The sequence below is a fragment of the Propithecus coquereli genome, unplaced genomic scaffold, assembly GCF_000956105.1.
Source record: "Propithecus coquereli isolate 6110/MARCELLA unplaced genomic scaffold, Pcoq_1.0 Scaffold75, whole genome shotgun sequence".
Lineage (NCBI taxonomy): Eukaryota > Metazoa > Chordata > Mammalia > Primates > Indriidae > Propithecus > Propithecus coquereli.
This window is the reverse complement of record NW_012153618.1, coordinates 1,782,187-1,802,379: the sequence shown is the minus strand read 5'-3', so window position 1 is coordinate 1,802,379 and position 20,193 is coordinate 1,782,187. Positions and strand designations below refer to the sequence as shown.

The following is a 20,193-nucleotide window of genomic DNA, read 5'->3' as shown; positions in this document are numbered from 1 at the left end:
AGTGCACTGACATTGACTAGACCAGTGATGTTTCTATGCAATGCTAGAAACAATCCATGTACATTCTCACTGCAATGCAGCAATACGGATGCTCCTCAACTTATAATGGGTCTCCATCCTGATAAAGCCATCATAAGGTGAAATATTGTAAGTTGAAAATGCACTGACCACACCTAACCTACTGAACAGCACAGCCTAGTAACAGTACACTGTAGAGCACCGGTTGTTTACCCTAGTGATCGCATGGCTGACTGGGCAGCTGCAGCTTGCTGTACTGCCGTCTACTGAAGGCATCCCTCTTACACCATTGTGAAGTCAAAAACTGCAAGTCGAACCAAAAACCATTAAGTCAAACCATCAGAAGTCGGGGACCATCTGTAAAATCTTTAATGAAGCAACAGTTGTAGTAAAGTGTGTTTCCACCAAAACAGTAAAGTTGCGTTTCATGGTAAAATATTTTACACTATATCAGTTGTTAAATTTAAATTAAAACTAATTATAACTAAATAAAATTAAAAATTCTGTTTCTTGGATACACTCCTATATATCAAGTGCTCAATAGCAACATGTGGATAATGGCTGCCTTTTTGGATATTGTAGTTTCTAGAAAATACTCAAATGAGTGGACTTTAAACATGCACTTCTAAATAATCCATAAGGGAATAAAGACGTGGCAGGGATACAGAAAGTATTTGAAACTGAATGAGAGTGAAAACAGAATATATGAAAATTTGTGAGACACAGATAAATATGCCTAGGGGAAATTTTATAGCTTTATATTCTTCTATTGGAAAGGAAGAAGTTTTAAATAGTGTACAGGATGCTGTAGATACTATGTCGTGGAGGCCCCGGATGGTATTATCTTCTGCAGAATACTGAGTTTGTGCCAGCAGGCACTTAAATTACTGGCAGATGGCTTTTGCCCTAGGAAGGCTTGATTTTAGATGTCATTAGCAAGGGTCTGCTTTAACTTTGCTCTTCCTTCTAGGGCAAATCTTTCAGTTCTGAAATGCAGTTCTCACTCCTAAAGTATGACCCTTTTGGCATTTCAGTGGAAATCTCCAAGTCTACCAAAGCCCTCTAACTTGGTGCACTGGAACATGAAATTCTCTTTGCTGCTGTGGACACCTGCTGCTGTCTCTGATAAACTCTGTCAGCCTCCAGATGCATTTTCCCCCGGACTGCTCTGCACTGCAGAGTTCAGGGTCAGCCACGGATTTAAAAGCAGTTCAGATGCAGAGTTTTTAGTGCCCGCCAACCCCAGTCTGTGGCTCTTTTCTTTTGAGGAGTCCCTCATCAATCTCTACCTGCTCTGGCTGCCCCAGACTCCATCCTCTCACTAGTCAGGCCCCTCTAAATCTCTGGCTGGTGCTATCCGTTCATCGGCATGACTGGGTAGTGCCCTCAGGGGAAAAGCTGCGTCAGAGTGGGACTAGTGTGGTCCCCTCATCTTAGGGGTCAAGTTCTCTGTAAGTGTTTACCACATTTGGTCACTTCCCACTGCCCTCAAAGTTATTATTATTATAGTTGTTGTTGTTTTAGAGATGGGTTCTCAGTATGTTACCCAGGCTGGTCTTGAACTCCTGGCTTTAAGTGATCCTCTGGCCTGAGTCTCCTCAAGTGCTCGGATTACAGGCATGAGCCACTGTGTCTGGCTATTGTTTTACTCTTAACTATTCTGCATTTTCTGTATAATTTATAAATGTTATCACAGAAAGGTTGGGGGCTGGAAACCTTCCTTCACAGCTGCTTTGACCCATCAAGGAGGAAAAAACTCTACTGATTCAAAGGAGCTTCAAGTTCCTGTTTTTCATCCTTCACCCCAGTGTAGGGATATTTCTAGAAAATAACAAATTCTAAAGGTTGCTATTATCACAGCCTTGGCCAAGACAGTCCTCTGTGGTCACCACCACCCCACCACTTCTTTTTTACTAGTACATAGACTGCAGAGTTTCTAGAACATTCCCACACACGCCTTCCCCATTCTTCTCTGAGGCTGAGGAAGTGATAGCTATGCAGCAACATCTATCCTTCTGCCTAAGATGTTGAGAGGCATCTTCCCTGCTGTTTAGTCATAAAAGTGAGAAAATATCATATTTGAGGTAATTAAAAACTATTTTTAACGAATGACATGTTAGGGAGTATGAGAATGACATATTTTGAGTTACTTGCCATTTAGTTACTGGGTAGATCTCATTTGGTCCAAAGCTTGTATTTTCTGTTACAAAATTAATTAAGCTAATATAATTAAAATAATAACATCTAAGTTTTAAAAATGTATCTCCTATGCCAACAGAAATGCAAATGATTTTTAGCTTTTACTTCAATATCTCTGGGGTTTTGAGTCTATTCACTTAGAAACAAAATGGCCTTGATTAACTTATACTTGAAGTATTTACCAATTCCCTCAAACTTAATATATAAATGTAAAACAATTCCAGCTAGAATATCAATAGGGTTCTTTTTGGGAAATGAGACAAGCAATTTTAACTTTCACATAGAAGAATAAATGCCTGAGAATAACAAAATACAAAATTATAGACCAAGAGAAATTGGCTCACCACATTATAATCAGAGCCACTGTAATCAAATCAATATTTTATTCACATAGGAGTGGAAAAGTAGAAGACACAAACTAAAATGAACATTCTGACATAAATCTTAGGGAGTATGAGAATTGAATACATGATAAATGTTGCATTTTCAGTTCAGTGAGCAATCAATCACTTATTTAATAAATGGTTGTGGTACAAAGGCTATCTTAGCATACACCAAAATATGTCTCTGTTCTGCTTTGAGACACTTTTCTGAATCTTTCAGCAAAAGAAATACTTAAGCTTTCTCAGGCGTCTGCTGCGTCTGGGGAAGACGGGTGGTGGGCTTCAGAGCGGGAGGCCGCAGGATGTCAGACAGCAGATGAGCATCCAGACAGATCTGACGCTGCGTCCTCTTGATTTCTGACCGTCCCCCAGCACGGTCACCACCACCTCCACTTCCCATCCCTCCCAGGAGAAGGTATCTACACAGAGATCCTCTGCCACTCAGCTTGAAGACGGCTATATTAGGAGGCATTTTCCCACTTCCTCCTATCCTCCTCCCATCCATTAATCAAACTTCCCAGGAACATCTTGAACCTCAAAGAGGCTGAGGTGCATCTGAGGTGCATCAGCTTCCTCACACAGGCAGACAGCTTCCTATCTGAGGCCAGAGCCAGGCTAACATCCTGTTCCCTTTCCATTCTGTACAGTATTGCTTTTATGGGCCCTGTCTGTAGGAACAGCCTTCCAGGAAGACACCCATGGGCTGCAGAGTTCTCCCATAAACCATGCAAGCTGCCCCACAAGATGTTTAAGTCATTCAACTGCTTTCTTTGCACCTTTCATCCCTGTCTCCTCCCATTCAGCCCCCACAAATACTTGCCAGGGACCCCACTGGCCCACTCAGACACTCACCCCACCCACACTCTCCCCACTGCCAAGGGAGAGGGTGGGGCTGCAGGCAAGAGGAGGCAGGTTGAGAGTAGCTTCGCCTCTGACACCAGAAGGCAGACATGGCGACAGGGCCCTGCAGCTCAGGGAGAAGGGGAAGTACCAGATGTACGCCCTCCTCAATGTAAGCCACCTGGCACCTCTAGGGGCCTCCATGTCCTGTAGCCAGGGCTGGGGTCCACCTTCTTGACCAGGGCCTGCCTTGCTGAATACCCTGCCCCTGACTTTACTCATCTTTGCCATTAGGAAGCTCCCAGGGGACTTGCTTGTGACTGTTGAAGAGTGAATAAAAGGGCTGCTCCTCCTGCCCCTTCCCTGTTCCTGCTCCCTCTCCTCCCCAGCCCAGGATCCCTTCCTCCCCACGTCTCAGAGGCACCGCCAACTCTACCCAAAGGACACAGAAGGCGCCTTAACAGTCACTGTGCCTGCTCCCTTCGCAGGCAAGGGCAAGAGCTGCAAAGTCACCTGGTCAATGGCTCACACCGAGTTGCTGGGTCAACCTTGGCCAGGAAGTTGTGGGAGTCACAAGGAAGAAAAAGACACAGGCCTGCCCTCAAGAAGCTTGCGTTCTATCATGGCACAGACAAGTACCCCCAAGAAATGCAATACCATGAGATGGAAGGCCCCATATGCGGGCAGTATGCTTCTGGAGCACAGAGCGGGGAGGCCCCAAATGTTCTGGAAGAAGGAATGAAGGACCTGGGATGTGAGCTGGGCACTCTGGACCCCATCCTCCAGCCCCCTTCCTCTCTCACCACGCCAGACGCTATGGCCTGGAGACTGCGCAGCGCTCCAAGGAATAGAGAGAGCAACAGGGGTCGGGCACAGGGGTGCAGGGGCTGAGGGAGTCCCCGGCTCAAGTCCAGCACAGGCTCAAAGGGTCAACCCTCCCTAGCAGGCGCTGGTGAATTTTCTGATTCCTCTGAATCCGGCACAGCCCTTCCTTCCAGCCGGGACTCGCCTTGGCCCTGGGCTGGCTGTCTCTGCTGCACTTCTTTGAGCAGAGGGCGTTGCCGGGCGCGTTGCTAAGCCGCGCTGCGGTAGCAGCAGCCCTCATTCTCCCACACGATCTCCTCGACCTTGCGCATGAGCTCCTGCAGCTGGGCCTCCCGCTCCGCGGCCGTGGCCCGGTTGCTGAAGCCGCAGTGGCGCCACAAGCACTCCAAGTCCAGCTGGGCCAGGCCCTCGTGGTCGGTCTCCTGCAGGTACCTGTCCAGGGAGCCGCCGTCCAGGTCCTCCTTTCGGGTGAACACCAGGACGGTGTGAGCCAGGACGTCCTCCCCGAGGATCTCCCGCAGGCGCGTCACGGCGCGCAGGTCCTCCTCCGTGAAGCGGCCCAGCTCGGTCACCAGCAGCACGGCGTGCGGCCCCGGGGCGCAGGCGGCGAGAACCTGGCACACGGCGGCCGCGCCCGGCTGTCCCCGCGGACACAGGATGTCGGGCGTGTCGATCACCTCAAGTTCCGTCCCATCCCACTCCCGACTCCCTGTCTGGGCGGACCTGGTCACGGGTCTGGCGCTGGGCTTGGACTCAAACACCTCCCGGCCAAGGATGCTGTTTCCTGTGGCGCTTTTCCCACTTCCGGTTTTCCCCACCAGCAGGAGCCGCAGTCTCCTTGGGGACTGTTGTTTCTCCCTCTCGCCTAGAAGCATCAGAAGAAAGCAGAGGGAACTGGGTTAGCACCCACCCGGTCCATTTATCCTCATCAGGTGTCCCTGGGAGCTCCGGTACCTCAGGGGCAGGCTGTCCTGCGTTGGGGTAGGAGATAGGAAGGCCAATGTCGGCCAAGAAACCTGCCCTGGGCTCAGGTCTCAGCCTTGAAGAACCTAGGCGGGTTGGTCCTTGAAGGCGGGGCTGAACATTCTCACCCACCATCCGCTGAGAGAGGAGACGGAGAAGCCAACCAAACACTGAGAAACCTAATATCAAGATTTTTAGGTGTGACTGGGGCAGAAGGCAGGAAGGGCATTCTCTCCTGGCCTTGCGGGTCCCAAGACCCGGAGTACATAAAGAAATGACGAATAATAGTTGGTTTCCAAGTCTGGTCCCCATTGAATACATTGATGGGTCTCAGATGACAGGGCACTAAGCCTCCAAAGGCAGCATGGGACCTTCTTCTCCTGAGTCTCCTTAGCACGGATAGGTTTTGCTGCCTGAGGCTGGCTGGTCCACAGCCCAGTCCTGACTGAATGACCTTGGCTCCCTCCAGCTTCCCCCAGGGAACCGAAAGGGAATGGGACTGTCAAGGAACTATGGATGGTGGATATTCATCCCTGTCCACCTGGGCAACGCAAAGGTGGGGGAAGACAGTAACTCCCATCTGAGCAGCCTGGAGCCAGCACACACCAAAGACTTTAACTAAAGCCAAATATATCACTTGAGCTCTGGAGAGGATTTTTAAAGTAATATCTGACCTTGATTGCTGTAAGAAAAGGTGAGACAGGCGTTAACACACATATTGGTAATTTCCTAGGTGGTAGGTTAACCATTTAAGTTCATAAAGTCAAAAATCATTCATGTTAAAATACATAAGGAATCACAAATCATTTCTTCTGGCCAGGAAATGGGTGGGTTTCCAGCATTCCTAAATTCCTAAATTTTGCCTCCCCAGGTTAAATGACGAAGTTGGCCTATGAAAAGTCAAGCGCCTGACCCTGTGCAGCAATAGCTCTTGCGGGAGGAAGCCCTTGGGAAGGCTGATCCCAGTTCCGAGGCAGCAGCTGAGGATGTTCTGCTTGTCCTCGAGGTGTTTTCAACCTTTCTGAGCCAGCTGACCCCCCGCTCAAGATCTGCTGGCATCCAAGCCTCAGTCCAAGGCCAGTTGCTTTCCTCAGGAGGGAAGTCCACCATGTGAAGACCCTTTTCTTTGGGACTAGCTTGGAGATTTGGTAATCGGTGCTATTTCTTGCTTCCTTTTGCCCACCATACCTCTCGGAGGGTCTTTCCCCTCATTTTTGGCTTGTGTAAAAAAGGGCCCTACCCCAAAGGCCCTCCAGTGGTGGCTGAGGTGGCTCAATCTCTATGACTGGGACACATAGCTGCCTTTGCAGGCACAGCAGGTGGCAGAGCACTGTCCCACCTGCACATCCAATGAGCCCCATCTGTACCTGTTTCATGTGTCCCTTGGGCGAGGGAAGTAATATTACCTCCTGACAGCTCTCCTGTAGGATCCTGGGACAGTTCTCCTGGAGGATTGTCCTGGGGAATCTGTTCGTATTCTTCTTCTTCCATCTGGAGAAAACAATAATATGTTTTACTGATTTTCCAACTGAGTTTTAACAGGCCCTGCCTTTTGCCTCTCTCTTGCCAGAGGGAAGTTTTTTGCATTACTATAGGGGTGGGGGTGGAGTGAATGAGGAGAGGGGTGCAGGGGTCTGAGACTCTCTGCTGGCTTTAGGGACCCTATTCTCGCCACCGCCCCACTGTGGCCTCGATCATGAGTTTAAGATGTTTAATGGAGAAAGGTGCAACCGGTCCAGAACCTGAGGAGTGCATGGAATTCGTATAGACAGAGGGTCTGGAGCTGTTCTGGGAGGAGGAGGAGGAACAGAGGCACAGAAGTAGGTGTGATCTGGATCCTGTGTGTCCCAGGAGCAGGAAGGTCTGTGTGGCCATGTGCCTGGAGGGCATGAATGGGCAGGAAGTCAGTGGGAGGGGACAGCTCAGTGGGCCTTGGGGACAGACTCTGGAGAAGGCTTGTCAGGGAGGACTGCAAGGGGTTGAGCTGGGTGGCCAGTTGTGAGGAAGATGACAGCCACTGGGACCTTCACAGTGCAGGGCAGAACATTGCCGGAAGGAAGCCAGAGGCCTCCGTGCTCAGTGGAGATGTAGCCATCGGTGAGCTCAGCCATCAGTGTGGATGTTGGGCCTGAACTAGATGCTCATGAAGGTCTCTTCCCCTACAAGATCCCAACACACTTTAGAACATTTTTTTGGAGCAACTCTTGGTCCTTTCTGCAAACAAGGGCCACATCATTCCCAACCAGGAACTCCCGTCACCCTTCCTGTGAGAGAGCAATGTGTCCTCGCTTCATGGACTAACGTAATTCTCTACTTCAAGAACCCATAGTGTTGTATTTGCTTGGTTTTCTCTGTGGGATTGTGGAGGAACCTGCATCCCCATGACTGTTTTTCCAGAATGTGTAGAACATTCATAGCCAGATGAAACAGATCCAGATGAAGGTTCTGGGGTGTGGGAAAGCCTAACTCCAGGAGGACCTCGATAGACACCGTTGTCTTATTGTCTTATTGTTGGATGTTTGTTCTACTCGGTTCGCCTGGCAAACACTCCAGTCCTCTCCGAATCCCAGGAGCTATCCAGTAGGAGGCTATTGTGGATATTGCTTTATGACTGATGTCTTTATACAGCACAGGTCAGCTCTAAAATGACAGGCTGGGGATGGATGCAGCCCAGGAAGGCTTGGTGAGTTTCTAGGAAGAGACAAAGCAGGCCCAGTGGACAGCCTCACTCAGACCTGGACAGCCATGTTCTGGGACGAAACAGTATTTCACCTTTCAAAGGGAGGGCAATGCCTCCTAAATCTGTGAACTGGTGGCCTGCGAACTGTAGACCCTCTCCATCTCTTTGTCCCTGGCTTCCTGACATCCCTGGTGGGAACTGAGGCAGCTCTCCACCAACATAATCTCATTCCTCCTAGAAAGAAGGGTGGCTTAACAGAAAACCATGGCCGGGAGGGACTAGGCCGGGGGTGGGAGGCACCTGGGAGCACCTGTGCCCTGCATGACCCAGAAAACGGGCCTGCATGGAGGCGCCTCGCTGTCTCCACCTAGACCCCGCCCCGAACAGCACGTCACACATTCATCACACTTTGTATTTTTTGTCTCCAACTCAGAAGATGGAGCAGATATAACCAACCTTGCCGTGCTATTCAAAAAGAAAGCAAAAATCACAGAAGAATCTTGCCAAATATTAAGCAGTAAGTTTGCTGCACAGCACAAAGTTCTCCTGACTTGTTGGTCGTAGCTCTTTCTATCACATCACAAACACGCACGCCCAAATATACATACACAACACACACATCACTCCCACAAACACACATACATGTAAACACACACACACACACACACACACACTCACACACACTCAGACTTACCACTGGGCCAACCCACAGCAAGAGAAAGGGCCGCGTTTCCCGTCTCCCGTGCCACGCACTCTTGTGAACCTGTCTCTCCCTTTAGGGCCAACACCTGGTAAGCTCCTCGTGGGAGAAGACGGAGGAGGCAGAGGAAAGCTTCCAAGGGCAAGGTGTGTGAACGCGTGGAAGACAAGGCCAATGTTTGCTTACGTTTTTCAGCAAATTGTGATCCGGGAGCTAGAGATCCCAGCCGGAGAACTGCTCTCGAGAGAGCAGCATCTGCTGCGAGGGAGGAGGGACAGGAAGTGGGCAGGAACACGGGCCAGGCGGGCTGGGCCCTCCAAGTCAGAAAGTCACGTGCTTGCACTCTGTAGCCTCAGAAATAGAAAAAACAGGATAGTACTGGTGGGATTCTTTTTATCCTGAACCAGGATTTCTAGAACTCAGAGGCTTAAATAGCAGCAAATCCCTCAGAAAATCTGTGTCAGAAAAAGTGATTTTTTACTGAGTTCTCTTTTTTTGAACTTTGCCTACTTCCCAGGGAACTCCTCCACTTCAGTACTGGGGGAAACATTCATTGTCTACTTTCTTCCACTAACCTCTCCTTCCTTGTTTCTCTCAGTACAAGGTCTGATGTTCATTCTAAGGCATAAATCATTGATAATTTCAATTTTTATATTTCCTGGAAGATTTGCACTCTAACAAATGCAAAAGAATGTCTAAAATGTAGGATTAAAAAGAGCTCTTGTATGGGGAGAAGGGTATTTTAGACATGGACAATGGGAGAAAAAAAACCTCAACATCCTCAAAAACACATTCTCTAGGACTTTACCAACAGATCTGACCACCCTAATTAAAAGGAGGCCATTGAAGGAAGAAATTGAGAACATTTGAGCATAGATGATGATATCGTTATCATATGATTTTAAAATGTTAAGATTCCCTCAAAAATCCCACTTGATCTAACATAGTAGTTCTAATTTTCTCTTGTTCTATTCTAGTTGATATCCATGGATTTCGACAATTATTACATAGTGTATATATCTTCCAATGTTCTACTTTAAATTAATCTATAAATGCCTTAATATGAATAATTCTTAGAAGTCATGTGTTGGTCTTTACCATTCCTTCCATGGCCTACATAATTAGAATATTATTACTCCACCCATAACTGAAATTAACCATCCATTTTGAATTCTAACAGTTGCCATTTTCTGAAGGCTGACCCTTGAGGGTTGCTGAGACCTGCAGCTCACTGAGTAGGCACGAGATCCATTTAGCATTCAGCCACCAAAATTTTGGAAGTGTTTGTTACTGCAGCATAATCTGGCCTAACCTGACTGATACAGAATGTAAATCTGATGTTGGTTGTTTTGTTTGTTTGTTTGTTTGCTGACTCTCACTTTTGGTGATTTCTTTTCTAGAGGAATGTTCACAGTCTTTGTGAATTTGAATATGGACATCCTGAGTACTGAGATCAAGATGGCTTTACTCTAGAGAGGGTTTGCATATATTTTTATCAGGAACTGACAGGGGTGCTGGTGCTACTGAACCAAGACCACTTAAGCCTCCTTCTGAGATCTCTGGCTTAATCCAGAAGTCCCCCAATCTACAACTCGCTTTACAGCTGAGTCCAGATTTAGGCTCCAGAGACTAAGGCTGAAATATTCATTTGCCCTTAGAGCTACCAACCTTCCCTTTGAGCTTATGGATCACAGCTCCCATTTCAGTTTAAGTTGTGTTTTTTTGACTACTTTTTTAGTTTTTGCCAACATGGTGTTGTCACTCACTTCCTGCAAGCCAAATAATATAGTCTGTTGTTTTGTGGAGGGAGGGCCTCTCTGCGCTAATGTCTCAAGCATAGTATATCTACCAAGAGTGTAATTTACAGTCCCTGTCATTGTCTTGTTTCTTAAACCTCATCCTTTGACTGGAACCCAGTCACCTGGCCCCAACCTAGTTGCAAGGGAGGCTGGGATATGAGAGGAGCACATGGACTAATGGTCTTGGACACACTATCCAGCTCTGAGGTTTGGGAACAAAAATTAGTCACAGTTACAATTAAATAGCTAAAAAACAAACCCACATGGCTAATAAAAAAGAATGGTGACTGTAAAAATAATAAGTAACATTTTAAACAGCACTTACCATATACTGGGTACTGTTTTAATTGCTTTACATGTTACTTCATTTAATCCTCACAGTAATCCTACGAGGAGGAAACTAAAGCTCTAACACAAGTTCCCACAATCCCACTGGAGCTAGCATGGGCTCCGGACAGACTGGGTAAAACAGAAGGAAATAAACTCTCTCTGCAAAGAATATTGCCATGGTCCAAAGTATCTGAAATCACGTATGGAGTCCCTCCTTCAACCCCATATACTCTTTACCCAAAACGATAGTAAAAGATGAATAAGGTAAGGCTTTGATTTTGAGATGCTGTAAAAATTCTTAAATATTTAATCACACATGGGCTAGCACTTATCATATAAAGCTCATTATTTCCTTTTCACATATTTATTCAGATGGGAATGTGTCCTGACTAGTCTGCTGATGCCTGAAGGAGAATGGTTGACATGGAACAGAGCTGCACTGGCCAATACACACGTGAAGTGATGGTTAATTTTATATATCAACTTGGCTGGGCTATGGTGCCCAGTTCTTTGGTCAAATACCAGTCTAGATGTTGCTCTGAAGGTATTTTTTTAGCTGCAACTAATATTTAAATCAGTAGACTTTGAGTAAAGCAGATTACACTCCATAATGCATAATGCAGGTGGGCCTCATCCAGTCAGTCAAAGGAGTTAAGAGTAAAGACTGAAGTTCCCCGAAGAAGAAGGAATTCTTCCTCAAGACTGAAACATAGAAAACCTGCCTAAGTTTCCAGGCTGCCTGGCTTGACCAGTGAATTTGGACTCAAGGCTGCAACATCAGCTTGCCCCAGAATTTCCAGCCTGGCAGCTTGTCCTATGGATTTTGGACTTGCCAGACCCCACAATTGTGTCAGCAATTCCTTAAAATAAATCTCCCCCTTTTGCTCTTATCTTTTATCTCTTCTCTCTCTCTCTCTCTTTTTCTGGTTCCATCTCTCCTTGTCTCCTCTCTTTCTCTCTTTGTCTCTGTCTCTTTCTCTCTTGATAGATACACATGTAGGTGCAAATACAGACATGGATATGTTAGAGATATAGATTGGATAGATAGATGCCACTGGTTCTGTTTCTCTGGAGAATTCTGACTAACACACCACAGAACAGCAGTGAGGACGACAGCTGCTGAGCTGAAGCCAGCCTAGGTCTGCTGAAACCCATCCAAACCACAGACAGGAGTGACAAATGTGTGAGTGAGCCACTGGGTTTGGAGGTAGTTTGTAGTACAGCATTATTGTGGCACAAGATAATGAATAGGCCATCAATCCCTTTTTCATTGAGTGTTTTTATGTGAATGATGCCTTATCAGCATCTATGAAGATGATCAAATGATTTTACTCCTTACATTTATTAATATGATGAATTATATTGTTAGATTCCCTAATATTAATCCATATTTCCATTACCAGAAAGAACTTTCTTGGTCATGACATATTATGTCTTAATATGTTGTTGAATTTTGTTTCTGATAGTTGTAAATTTTTTCATTGATACTTATAAGTGAAAATGGCTGCATTTTCTTGTTTTGTGCAGTATTCATCATTCGTCTGGCTTATATATCAAAGATATAACCAGTACAGAAGACAATGAACCGTATCTTGAAAATGGGAGGTAGCATGCACACACTTGAGGAAATATCTATCCATTCAATCACACAGCTGTATTTTATCAATCACATCCCAAATAGATCCAAACACATAATGAGTCAAAAAATGTAGGTTTTGATCTCTCACATGCCTCTCCTGCCTGAAGGGTCTCAGCCAGTGCTGCCATCCTGAAAGCTCAGAGTCCCTGATTCACTGGCAAGGGATCCCCTGTAACATCGCATCAGACCAGGGAACTGTCAAGAACCATGAAGGGTCTGAGATTTTACACTACATCTAAGCTAACAAGTTAGCCTACTGACAGTTTCATGGGTACTGGGAGAGGACACGAGATTTCTGGGTCAGAGACCAAAGATAGTTTATTACTTTCATGTATACCAAAGTGGGTTTATATAGGAATAGACTTCCGCAATAGCTTCCAAATTCATCAGAAGGTCTGAGTTATTCATGCCCACTCAAGCACACTCATGTAAGTTAATAAATATCCATGATGTAGATGGACTCTACTTAGACATGGTGCCTTTGTAAAGTGCACAAACTAATAGTATTTTGTGTTGGCCTTACTTAAGTGTATTCAAACTGAAGTCTTTATCCCTAATTCTTCCTTTGACAGCTCATGATCCAGTAGCAGTGGTCTGCTTCACTCTCCAGATATACACTCCGGGCTTGCTCAGTTGTTTCTGGCAAGGTTTGGCCCTGAGAGAGTTACTGTACAGTTCCTCGAGCAGCTTCTGGATCTAACCACCATCTGTAAGCTGTGCTAAGAGCCCTGCAGAGCCCTGGGCCTCCCCCCAGGCACAGTTTCAGGGTCCCATCATATCTCTGCTCCCCACGATGGCTCATCTTGGTGGAAGCACTTTCATTATGCACTGATTGCCAATTTGTCTGAGTCCAGTGAGATGGAATATCCATATACAAGTTATACAAGGTGGAGTTATTAGGTACAGGTAGGTAGAAGAAGGGACAACAGAAACCTAGGGGTCATTGTGAGCCGGTCTCCCAAGGCTCCGGAAAGCTGCCTGTGATGGATGGAGTCTTGACTGCGTGTGCCCCACTTGCACTGCAGCTGAGGGACCCCAAAAAGCAGCCTTCCCTGGTTTTATACCCTGAAGTAACCAGAATTGCTGCAATAAAGCATTGAAGGACACCCTGATTTGGGGGGGAGGGGGCGGGATCTAGAACAGTTGTCCCAGCTCCCCCTATCTCAAACTGTTACATTCCCAGCCTGTTCATCAGTTATTCCTGAGAACTACAGGCGAGAAAGCAGGGGAATTGGGTTGATCCAAGGCCACTCAGAGAACTCCATGTGTGTATCTTCTCTGCACCCCAGGGGTGTGAAAGACCCTGGATGCTTTTTTAGAGGCAGTCAAGGAGCTATTATGTTCACGCATCAGGAAGGAGGCCTAGAAAGGCTATGTGAAGGACCTCACAGTGGAGGCGATGACTATGCGGATTGGCAGATGTGGAGACCAAGGTTGCAAGTGAGGATTTCTCTGCAGAAGAGGAAGGAGCGGCCACATGAAATCCCAGGGTGACAAAGGGTTTTAATTTTCTCCTTTTCATGACCTTTTCTTTTTGCAGCCTGCTCTGCTCACAGGGGCTTGATAAAAGTGTGTATTCTAAGCTCCTGAAATTGACCCTGACCTGCAGGACTCTCCTGTCGGGATTTGCATTGGGGCAGACAGTGGCAGCAGCTAGATGGTTAAATCTCTTGACAGTGGCGTCTAGTTCTCAATGTCACTGTGGCTTGATACCTTTCACCTTACCCCAAGCAACTTAGTGGTGTTTAGGGAAGGGGAGGAGCAGATTACTTACAGCCGATTTGCTATTGAGACCCCAAGGTCCGCCAATCTTGGAAAATGGAACGAAATGGGAATGGAAGACCTACATGTCTATGTTTATATTTACACAGAATCATGGTGGGTGCCCACAGTTTGAAATGGAGATTGTTTTGATTGATTTTTGTTTGCATTTGAGTTGGTTGTTTTGTTTGTTGTTTGTTTGTTTTTACAAATATCAAGTGGTTATTTCTTTAAAACACAATGCAGAAATTCTAAAAAATAAGACTGTTAGCAGTTTAGGCATTACAGTTGGGTGTCAGATCCGGCATGGCAGAGTAAGGGTGGAAGGACTTGCTCCAACTACATGGTCCTGTTGCTGGCTCCCAAGGGAGTCAAAGGCTCGTTGTTGGAACTGTTTGAATGAGGCCCTGTGTGGGTTTCCAGACTCAGAGAAAAACTCTCGTTATCCCTGGGCCAGCACCAGCCTGAGGAGGGGTCTGCAGAGCGGCTTGGGCACATTCCACAATGTCTTCCTGGGGAGATCCCCTCTGTCCCAGCCTGCCCCGCTAACCCATCCCAAGCACCATCCCAGGTGCAGGGGAGGGGACATGAGCCCCAATTCTAATTCTATCCTGTGCAGGGACCAGAGTATTATGTGAAGGGTAAAGTAGAGGAGATGAGACAGGAAACGGCTGTGGCGGAGACAGGGGGGGTAGTGTTGCCACACCCACAGGTGAGTTTAAACAAACGGTCTTGTTCTCATAATTTGCGACGGTTCTGGGAAATGCGCTAACATCAGTTGTGGAACACAGACTTCCTGGGGACATGCTGAGATGCACATGAACAAAAACCAATATAATGTCTAATAAAGTCACACAAACTTTTGTGGGTGACAGATGATGCTTATAAAGAAGAGATGTTGCATTGCCAAAGAAAAGGAAGAACTGAAAATGGTAGAAGATACTGTTCCAACCTAAGGGCAGAGCCCTTGGGAGCAGGACCGTTCCTGAGACTTGACACCTTTTCTTCTTGTCCTGGTCTCCTGGGCAGACTTTGCTCCCCATGACAGTGAGGAATAGGTAAGGGTTCAGGGGCTTTAAAGTGCATGGTGTGGTTTGTGCTGGGTGAGAAAGGAGTGGCACGAAGAAGGGGCTGAGTGCCAGCGTCTCACAGCACAATCTGCCTTCCTGGTCATTCTGTGGCAAGAGGGAGACAAAGCTGATGTACCGACCCTTCGATTTCTCTGACTCAACGCTTCTGTGCTGAACCCAGGGAGTCAGAAGCCCAGGACTAGGGGGCTTTGGCTGCTCCTGCTCCTGCCAGGGCTCTCTGCTGCAAGCCCCCCAGAGTCATCAGTGTCGCTCCCCTGGTCTGGTCACTAGGTCTGGTCTCCATTAGGGATCACAGGTCCTTGAACCAGCCCTGTGGAGTTCCAGCTGTGTTCCCACCAGCTCTCTGAGAACTGCGTCAGTGCTGACGTGTTAGCGGGCCAGGCCGTGCTAATAGGTGAGCAGGGTTTCATGCTCACTGGGTAGGGCTAGAAACAAAGGAGAACTTGGGATGTCGCAGTAGGAAGAAACCTGAGCTCACTTACTGCAATCCTCACTTTAACCTTAAAACAAGTGAGGCTCGGGGGCGTTATGAGTCTTGCCCCAGGGCCTGGCATGCGGTGGCAGCATTGTGCCCACAGCCTTCATCTTCTGACATCAGGCTGTTGCTACCACTGTGCTGTGCACTGACTTCGGGAGACACAATGCCAAGGCGCCACCGGGAAAGTCTGTGCTGACTGTGGAAACCAGGGCCACCGTGCTGATGGAGGGGTCCTAATGTTACTGACACAGTCCTGACTGGTGCTATCGTACCCCTCAGAAAGGAAGGATCCAAGGTGTTCATGGACAGGAGTAGAGATTATTTCAGGAGAAAATGGGCAGGAAAGTCCCTCTATCATTTAATACAGTAGAACAAGGGACTGAAGTTGATTCCCTCCCCTTTGTTAACATCGTTACAATGCTCTTGGTGGAAATTCAAATTCCTGTCATAGCACGAGAATGTCTGATGGCCAGTGGGCCATGCCAATAGGGAAAGGGTCTCACAACCATCTCTGAGTGCCCGAGCCTCCTCCATCTCTCCAAAAAAGAAATCACTGCTTATTCTCCAGATTGAATGAACTCCTAAAGCAAATTCCTCCACAGAGACGCTAAGCTTGGAGAGGGTAAGACCTGAGCATGGGAGAAGCTGGGAGAAGCTTAGAGAAGCTGGGCTGGCCACTCACACCGTGTGCTCACTCCATGGAGCATGGATTAGGCTCTAGGATGAGCCGGGCAGGCTCTGGAGTGGCCACGGCAGGAAAGCCAGTGTCTCTGCTCTACTCTGCAACCTGCCAGACACATTGGCTCTGGTGCGGGGTGGGAATGGGGGAAGGTGTTCCTGTAAGGCTGGATATTTCAGATTCGCTGACGTAGCAGGGTGAGGAGCCGGGCCCAGGGTTGTTAGCAGGACACTGTGCAAGAAAGAGAGAGCAGTGAGAGAAAGGAAGTGAAGTGGGAGAGAGCACAGACTAAGAGCGGGAAAGTGAAATACAGTGTTGGGGCGTGGCGGAGAGGTAGCGAAGGGGAAAGAACAGGGAGGGTTTCCAGATAGATGGGACTTCTGTCTTGTCCCCAGTTTCACTTCTTTAATTTAATCTACTTTTGCCAGACCAAGATTATGTAGCTCAGATTTATCTGTGTCTGTAGCTCGAGAGCCTTTATCACAGTAGGTCATGGTCCACACTTCTTGGCCTGGAACTGAGGGCTGTTCTATCAGGCTGCCAACTGTCTCGACAGCCCCATCTCCTTCAGTTCTGCTGCTTCACGAGAGACACAGCAATGGGCTTAGGGTCCTGACAGTTAGATTCCAGTCCCTGACCCCATATTCATTCTCTGAGTAATATTGGTCAAGTTACTCATCTTTCCTGAGGCTTGTTTTTACTTATTTGGAAATGAAGATAATAATTTCTACTTCCCAGTGTTGCTGTAAGAATTAAATGAGAGGAAGATACAGGACGCAGGGCTTGGCTGGAGGTAATTAAATAAATGGTAGATGTGTCTGCTCCATGAAAGGCACCTGTTTACTTTTTCTTGCCCGTGCAATGTTTATTTTTACTTTGAAGCCATCATCCATATCGTTTCCTTCCACCTGTCTATTTGTTTGTCCCCAAAGCTCTCCATTTATCCAAATCCTCCCTTCTTTTATAGAAAAACTCCTTCACGAAAACCTTTGCAACTTGAGATCATTGACTAATTCACTTCTGCCTGTCAGCAAGATGATGCCTCTGGGACTCCCTTTCCCCAGGTGTGTTGGTTTTGTCTTCTCAGCAATATGGGAAGACATCTATAGAGATGAAGCCAGATTGGTTTCTTCTTTTTCCCCCTTACAGCCTCCTCTGCTACATGGGAGGCACACCAGAGACGTTGGACTCTACTTGGAGTTCATGGCAATGGCCCACTCACTCTGAAGGTCCCCAGAGGCATGGAAACTAGAAATATCAGCTACTTTGCAGATTTACCAGTGGTTCTAGATCAGCAGCATCAGCATGAACTGGGAACTTGTTAGAAAACGTGGGCTCCACCCCACACAGACTGAATCAGAAACTCTGGGAGCGGAGTCCAGCAATAAGAGTTTCAATAAATCCTCCAAGTGTGTCTGATGCACCCTAAAGATTGAGAACCACTGGGCAAAGGCATTGTCTGTAGAAGGGCTTTCACCTATGATTACATCAGCTGAAATGGAGACCCTAAGAGGAATAGAAAAAGTACATCTGAAATTTAAAAGTTTTAGGTGAGAGAAATTAACATAGGACCCTCTCATCTAAGATCGAGCTAGAAGAAACAAAATGTAGAGGTGCTCTGGGCAATCAGGAAACAGCCTAAATGTCCCTGAAAGTTGAGGTGCCTCAGAAATAAACCCCCAACTTCTAATTGTAGTTGGGCACAGGCCCCATTCCACTAGTCACGGCGGTGATCCAACTCCAACAATGCAAGAGATGACAATGCCCGAGGGCAGTAGTTCTCAAAGTGACGTCCCTGGACCAGCAGCATCATGGGAATTGTTAGAAAAGCAATTTTCGGGCTCCATCCCAAACCTACTGATTGAGAAACTTTGGGGACATTGTCCAGCCATCTGTAGTTTAACAAGCTCTTCATGTCATTCTGATCAGGCTAAGGCTTGAAAACTCCTCAGCTAGCCACTGGGAATTTATGCTTTTTCAGTTTAATTCTGAAAATTTATATATTTTTCTATTTAATTTTGACAAGTCTACTGAGTAGTTTGTTCCCATTTTAAGATGCAGGCAATTAGGTTTAAGTCTGCATAAGGTCACTTAGCCAGTCAGTGGCCCTTTAAGAACTGGAACTCAGTTCTGTTTGATTCCAAAACCCCACTGAGAATACAGAGGATGTATTTTGGCCATATGTGGCTACTGATGGACTCAGTAGGTAAAAAAAAATGTATGTGGGAGGACTTCAGGGCAAGAGGAAGAGGAAAAGTTGGAATCAGGCAAATAAAGCAATCTGCTATTTGAATGGGTGATATTCAAGCCCAGGATCTGTAGCAAGTTAGACCTGCAGAGGTCATCTTTTTTTTATAAGATGTGGTCCATCCAAGAGGAATAGGCCATGGACTACACCAAAGGAAGCTTCCAGTGGACACCCCACATTTAAGCTCTTGAACCTTTAACTATTCGCTTGAGCTCCTTGGACCTCCTTCACAGTCCTGCCCTGTGTTATGCTCTCCTTACCTAACCACGGCCCTGGTGGAAAATCTTTACATGTAAGAGAGGAAAGATAGCTCAAGACCAATGGGCTGCAGGTGCATGTTTTGGCTGAGGAGAATTTCCGTCCCTTCAGATCACACAAGATAAAACAGTTCTCTGCTTTTTCTGAGGACGGAACTTGCCTCCGCAGCACCCCTGGGTCTTGTGGTTTCCTTTCACATGCTGGACCAGAAACAGTTATTTTTTGACTTTGCAAAAACACCCAGAAACTAATTTCCTTTCAAGACTCAGGGTGATCAAACTCAGGAAGGACAAGAAGTGAAAAAGAAAAGATCTTACATGGGGAGTGGTTGGAGAGGAAATGGGGGGGCTGCCAGGGTTATGAGCAGAGGAAACAGAGTGGGGTGAGGTCCCAGCAGATTCACCTCAAAGGTTACAACCACATTCCTCTCCAGCTCACTTTGACAGCAATTGCTCTGTTCCCATGCACTAAGGGGTGAAGGGTGGGGGATGGGGAAGCAGAGGAAGCAGAGGAAGACCCCGATAAAGCTACCAAAATCCAGATCATGCAAAGCCCACTGAGAGAGAGGGCTTTAGAATCCATAAATTCACACAGCCTACAATCACACACATCTGACCATGACGTACCTGGATTCAAGCCTGGAGTGATTTTCCATTTTCTGTAATAAGACATTCAGGATCCAAATTTAATGATGAGTCTCTGTACAAATAATCTGCCTGAATCTAAAGCCTCCTTTCTATGCAACCTGACTTCCCACCTCTAGGATCTAGCCATGCTTGCCTTCCTTTGGTTACCTGAGAGCTCCATGCTGTCACTTGCCTTTGAATGTGCTGTTTCTTCCTCCTGGAAACACTTCTAATCCCTTTCCCTAACTTCTACTCACTCTTCAATTTCAGCTCAATGTTACTTCTAAGAAGTCTTTCTGAACTACCTCCACCATTAGTTTAGCAGACCCCTTATACACTCCCCAAACATCCTAGTGTTCTCTTTAATAACACGCACCATGCTAAAGTCTGTGTTCAATGTCATGCTTGCCTGAGAAAGGAGGCAGTGATGGGGCAAGACGGTGCTGGTAAAAATTTTATTTTCTTAAAAGATGGAACCAGAATTCTTCTGAGGTAGAAGAATCTATTCAGGGGGCAATATCATGGTCGACATGTTTGGAAGTGTTAAAAAGGTAAACTGAGACACAATGCAATTTTAAAGAGTTTATTGAGCAAACAATGATTCATGAATTAGGCAACTCCAAAGCAGAAGTGGTTCAGGAATTGAAGGAACACGAGGAGGAGGCTTTTGAAGAAC

The 20,193-nt window shown here is 46.7% G+C and overlaps 1 protein-coding gene across 1 annotated transcript; it reads right to left on the bottom strand.

Moving 5' to 3' along the window:
* Positions 1-2,635: 2,635 nt before the first annotated feature.
* Positions 2,636-8,856, bottom strand: GIMAP6 (GTPase, IMAP family member 6). The gene is made up of 3 exons (XM_012662086.1): positions 8,795-8,856; positions 6,635-6,719; positions 2,636-5,130 (listed from the first exon to the last, which is right to left on the bottom strand). The coding sequence occupies exons 2-3, from the start codon at positions 6,717-6,719 to the stop codon at positions 4,514-4,516; spliced, it is 702 nt and encodes a 233-aa protein (XP_012517540.1). The 5' UTR covers positions 8,795-8,856; the 3' UTR covers positions 2,636-4,513.
* Positions 8,857-20,193: the final 11,337 nt, after the last annotated feature.